The sequence below is a fragment of the Ipomoea nil genome, unplaced genomic scaffold (genome assembly GCF_001879475.1).
Source record: "Ipomoea nil cultivar Tokyo-kokei standard unplaced genomic scaffold, Asagao_1.1 scaffold3377, whole genome shotgun sequence".
Classification (NCBI taxonomy): domain Eukaryota; kingdom Viridiplantae; phylum Streptophyta; class Magnoliopsida; order Solanales; family Convolvulaceae; genus Ipomoea; species Ipomoea nil.
Genome location: NW_017619805.1, coordinates 2,439,672 through 2,445,671, shown reverse-complemented (window position 1 = coordinate 2,445,671; position 6,000 = coordinate 2,439,672). Strand labels below are relative to the sequence as shown.

The 6,000-nt window shown below is 34.5% G+C and overlaps 1 protein-coding gene and 1 pseudogene across 1 annotated transcript; both read right to left on the bottom strand.

Moving 5' to 3' along the window:
* Positions 1–2,427: 2,427 nt before the first annotated feature.
* Positions 2,428–6,000, bottom strand: part of LOC109170925 — a 37,547-nt pseudogene continuing 33,974 nt past the window's right edge.
* On the bottom strand, positions 3,914–5,282 carry LOC109170926 (serine/threonine-protein phosphatase 7 long form homolog). The gene is made up of 2 exons (XM_019320057.1): positions 5,099–5,282; positions 3,914–4,722 (listed from the first exon to the last, which is right to left on the bottom strand). The coding sequence occupies exon 2, from the start codon at positions 4,716–4,718 to the stop codon at positions 4,101–4,103; it is 618 nt and encodes a 205-aa protein (XP_019175602.1). The 5' UTR covers positions 4,719–4,722; positions 5,099–5,282; the 3' UTR covers positions 3,914–4,100.

Genomic DNA, 6,000 nt, shown 5'->3' with positions numbered 1-6,000 from the left:
TTATAAATTACAATATAATGTTTTTGATAGATTACACGATAGTTAGAGTCGAAGCCAAAAATATCAATTATTAGATAAAATAATTTGAATAACATTATATTAAATTTATAAATACTTTTTAATTTTAATTTTTTTAGTTAGATCAACTTTAAGTTTTTCTAAATTAATTTGAATACAATGAAGTATACTATAACTTGCATACTACACTAATCAAATTATTTATAAAAAAGTAGACTAAAAGAACATTTAATTTGTTAATTAAATGGTTCATAAAAGTAGACTAAAAAATATAAACTTGGCTAAAAAATATAAACAAGAAAAAATAAGAAAATGTGTTATTAATGAGTTTTGAACCTATGACCATACACTCATACACTTTTTTAAAAGTCAAATTTAGAATTCAACCAACTAAACTACTCAAATTATTAGCAATTTAGACATAAATATTGATTTTATCAAACATTTAATGCTATATATATATATGTGTGTGTGTGTGTGTATATATATATGTGTGTGTGTGTGTATATATATATATATATATATATATATATATATATATATATATATATATATATATATACACATGTGTGTGTGTATATATATATATATATATATATATATATATATATATACACACACACACACACACACACACACACACACACACACACACACATATATATATATATATATATATATATATATATATATATATATACATACATACAGAGGAGTGATCACATGTGGCCATGTTATTAGGTGTGGTCATATGGTCAATTATAGGCCATTAGATTAGATAGATCCAATGAATCATATTAATCAAGATTTTTCTAGTATTTTTGCGCACATTCTCCTACCTAGCGAACTACAAGGGTAAACTTGTCATAAAACACCGAAATATTAATCAACATTTTGTTGTGTGTTTTATTACACTATTGGTGCATGTTGTCAACACTGTTGGTGTATTCTGGAACCCGGGCACTATAAATGGCCATTGTAATTACCATAACACGGGAATACACCATTGGTGTGCTTCACTGTGGTGTGTTTTTATTACACTATTGGTGTATGTTGTCAACACTGTTGGTGTATTCTGGAACCCGCCCGCTATAAATGACCACTGTAATTACCATAACACCCCCACTTACCAAAACGCGCGAAAATCCTCAGAATTATCACTGCCATTAGATTAAACTGATTCAACGACACAGATACGACCACACGACCACACCTAATGATATGACCACATATGAGCGCTATTCTATACATATATATATATATATATATATATATATATATATATATATATATATATATATAAAAGGGTGGGTGGGGGAGTGGGGGCAGCTACCCCAACTGGTCCCATACTAGCTCCGTCTCTGAAGAGAAGTAAATCGCCAATCGTTATGCTCTGGACCCGTGTCCAGCATGCATGCTGGACACGGGTAACAGTGCCGTTAGGCACTGTTTTCTTTTCTTTTTTTTTTTTTTTTTAATTTCAGACTGCTTCGTTATAGGAGTATATGTTCATAATTTTATTACTATATGTTCATAACTGTAAGTTCATAATGTCAGAGCTCTATGTTCATAATTCAATAACTGTACATTTATACTTCCATAACTGTACATTCATAATTCCGTAACTGTACATTCATAATTCAATAACTGTAACTTCATAATTTTCGAAGCTCTATGTTCACAATTTTAGAGCTCTATGTTCATAATTTTATCACTATATGTTCATATTGTAAGTTCATCATGTCAGAGCTCTGTGTTCATAATTCCATAACTGTATATTCATAATTGCATAACTATACATTCATAATTGCATAACTGTACATTCATAATTCCGTAACTGTACATTCATAATTCAATAACTGTAAAATCATGATTTTCGAAGCTCCATGTTCACAATTTTAGAGCTCTATGTTCATAATTTTATCACTATATGTTCATAATTGTAAGTTAATAATGTCAGAATTCTGTATTTATAATTTTGTAACTTACATTCATAATGTCATAACTGTACATTCATAATGCCATAACTGTACATTCATAATCCCATAACTGTACATTCATAATGGCACAAACGAATAACGCCGTTAACGGCGAGACAAAATTAAAAAAAAAAAAAAATTTAACTGGAATGACGCGTTTTTCTTAAAAACGACGTCGTTTTGGACTCGTGTCCACAATGCATTGTGGACACGGGTCCAGGGCATAATTTGCCGTAAATCGCACTAAGAATGGGTAATGTGCGACGGTGCTCATGTATAATTGCCAGCAAGGTACACTACACTAGGAAGATCCTATGCGACGGGTACGACTAAGAAAATGTTGACAAGAATTGAACTCGTGACCTTCTGAAAGGATTAAAATTTTTTAATTTTTGTTTACCTCTTCGCATGAAGAGAATGTCCACTCAACTACCTATTTCAGACATTCTGTTCATGCGAAGAGGTAAACAAAAAATTAAAAATTTTAAACTTTTCTAACCACCATCCAATTAGGGTAACAAGCGAACGATCAAACCGACCAAATTTGTCCACCACCAAAAGTAGCCGAAAACCACAAATTGTCAATTTCCAACCACTTCTGGGCGGTCAGAAATTATATTTCAGGATTTCTAATTGTGAGATATAATAAGGTGCATTTTTGAATTCAAACCTACGTTAAAGCTATTTCCCAGAAAATTCTTCCTCTTGGATTTGAGTCATAGCCAAAAATGTGTGGATTTGACATGCTTTGGATAAAAATGTGCTGATTCTAAACCCTAGACTAAAATATGTAAAGTACCAATGCCATTACCTTCTTTTCAAAACCCTATTTTAAAAGAATGTAATGGCACTACCTTCTTGTATTTGTCTTTGCTTTGACGGGAAAACCACAAAAGAATGTAATGACACTACCTTCTTTAGTAATATATTAATATATTAATTATTTAGAATTGCAAACACCATTAATTTATTTAATATATGTGATTATATGATCTTCAAAGCAGTTAAAGAATTGATAATGTTCTTCCTAATTCTATATTATATTTAATTAGAACACAACCCTTGTAATTTTTATTACTTCGAATTTATTTTTTAAAATTTTTATTTTGCTAAATATTAATTATTAACATCAAGTTTTCAAAAAAAAATCACATAAACAAAGATTTTAAAATTTTAAATACTCATTTGTGATACGATGGATTGCAAGATAATAATAACGTATTTTAAATATTTGATTATGTATTTATTTATTTATTTATTTATTTTATTATTTGTATTGCGGTGAACTTGACAATTATAAATGTGTAATTATTAATGCAATTATATTATAATTTTTCATGACATTCATATTAATAAAAGAACCAATGGATTACATAGAGGGCATATCATCATCAACGACGGTGACGTCTAAAGTCCATTTCATTAGGAAATCGACTTGTACGTTGTTGACCTCTATGAGCTTTTCGACGGGCAGTTGAGGGTGGCAGGCACGTGAGTGTTGTGGTCAGCTGAACTTGATCATCCGACAATGGATTCAAGTCTCCTGCATAACTCATTCTGTAATACTGTAACGAGAAGACTTGTGGCACAAAGGAGTCCGGGACAGTCCCTCTATAATGGCATGCGGCAATGACATGCGCACAAGGTAAGTCATCTACAGCCCAACGACCACAGCTACATGTCTGGTCAGTCAAATTTACCTTAACATAGCGTGGTTGGCCCAGAGAACTGGAAGTTGATTCAAGTGTTACCTCTTATATCCCTCTTTGGTTGTTATAGGAGCGAATGGGTGCATTGTGCTTGAACTGTTCCCGAGCGGACATCTCCTTATCAATCTCGGTTGGCCAACACAATCCAGCCTGTTGCATTAACTCACCAGCAGAACGTCTGTTTTGAAACATAGCCGAGATTGTTCAAAGGCAATATTCCTTGGGGCCTCACCATAGGTAGTCTTTCCCATGCCCATATCTGTAATAATATGAGGCATCTGCAAGCTGTGGATGACTCAAAGTCGGCAGCACGACACATTGAACTATACAAATACGCTAATACTGCAGAAGCCCAACTGTATTGACCGCATCCTTCAAAGGTATTTAAAAAATTTTAAAAAAATAGCTTCACCTTATTCTTCGTTGTGTCAGGAAAGAGAAAGCCTCCTAACAAGTGAAGAACAAGGCGACGAGTAGCTTGTTCTACTTCTTCATCAGTATGCCACTCGTTCAAATCAGGCACTGCTGGTAACGCGGTAGCAAATATTTTGCTCGTCGTAACGACTTCAAGAGTAGGCCGAAAACCCAACAACCTGTCACATTCCTCAATCCATTCATTAGGTGGACGCTTGTCTTTGCCAGTGACGGCAAGCCCATCAACCTTCAAACCAAATAACACTTCAACGGCTTGAAGTGTTATACCCACTTCACCAAATGGAAAATGAAAGGCATGCACCTCTGGCGGCCATCTCTCTACAAGTGCTGCGATGAGGCTGTGATCGATATTAATACGACGACCTAAATATGCAACACCGTAAAACCCTGCGACCCTTAAATATGTAATCATTCGGGGCTCTCGAGGTTCATCAGTATACATTTTACCGTCATATCTAGACCCACTAAGTTTGGCATTAAAGTTTGGGTCGTCCCAAATATATGTGCATCGATGCCTTGGTTGAAATTCTAGCATAGACGGATCAGCAGGTTCAGGGTGAAATTGTCTCGCATCCATAACTGTTAATAAATAATAATATATTATTTCATGTTATAATCACAGGTCCAAGGTGAAATATTTGTACTATATGCATCAAACAAAAACAAAAATAATAATAATTAATAATAACTACTACACTTCCTTTCCAAAAAAAATAAAAAATAAAAATAACTACTATTACTACTACTGCTCCTATTACTGCTGCTGCTGCTCCTACTGCTGCTGCTGCTACTGCTGCTACTGCTACTACCACTACAACCAGTACTACCACTACTACCACTACTACCACTACTACCGACTACTACCACTACTACCGACTACTACCGACTACTACCACTACTACGACTACTACCACTACTACGACTACTACCGACTACTACCACTACTACCACTACTACCGACTACTACAAACTAACTGCAATTTTCAGTTGCTTCTGATTTAGCTACCAAGAAGAAGCAATGATATGGTGATGGTGAAAGAAGGAGATGTGCATTTTTCATCTTCTCCCTCCAGTATTTATGCTAGAAGAAGGGGAGAAAAATTTGGAGAAAATTAAATAAAGAGAGAAGAGGTAGTTGGAAGTTGGAACTACCTCTTTTCTCTCTCTCACCGTGTGGAGATGAGAAGAAGGTATCTAGGATAACTTCTTCTCTCTCCTTCTACCTGCGCATTTAATGAGGAGGGAGAAGACTCTCTTTGTCAGTTTTTTTTTTTTTTTTTTTTTTTTTTTTTTGGATATAAGAAGGTGAGCTGATTACCTTCTTCTTGAAAACCCTAATGAGAAGAAGGTAATTAGCTTAGTACTTTACACATTTTTATCCACCTTTTTGTTTCTACCCATTTTTGTCTCTTGCTTGTCAGATTTGCACAAAATATTCAACCACCCCTTGGATTTTTGATCTGATGCAATAGTTGAGAGAAGCTGAACAATCTCACTCATGCTTGGCCTAGAATCAGGATCCAAGAGTAGACACTCTTTTGCCAAGAATGCCATAACCTGCATCTCATCTTCCTCAAACTCCCCTTGCACTCTTGCAGATTTGGGTCTGCAAAACCAACTGAACTCACTTGCTCACTATCTTGCAAATGAGGTGCTGCCTGTAATTTCATGAAAACCCAGAGATCACCACTTTTGCTAAACAGTCAAAGCCAAATCCCAGTTGCCAAGGATCAGTAAATGGGAAAGAAAGATAGTATAGAAACTGGTTTGCCCAATGCAACACCATCAGACCATATAGTGTTGCAATATCGCCGGGATGTCAATCTTAGTCTGAAATTGATAACTTAATCCGATAAGTC

Coding starts and splice junctions, on each gene's coding strand:
- LOC109170926 (XM_019320057.1), bottom strand. CDS start 4,718: ATGGATGCGAGACAATTTCACCCTGAACCTGCTGATCCGTCTATGCTA.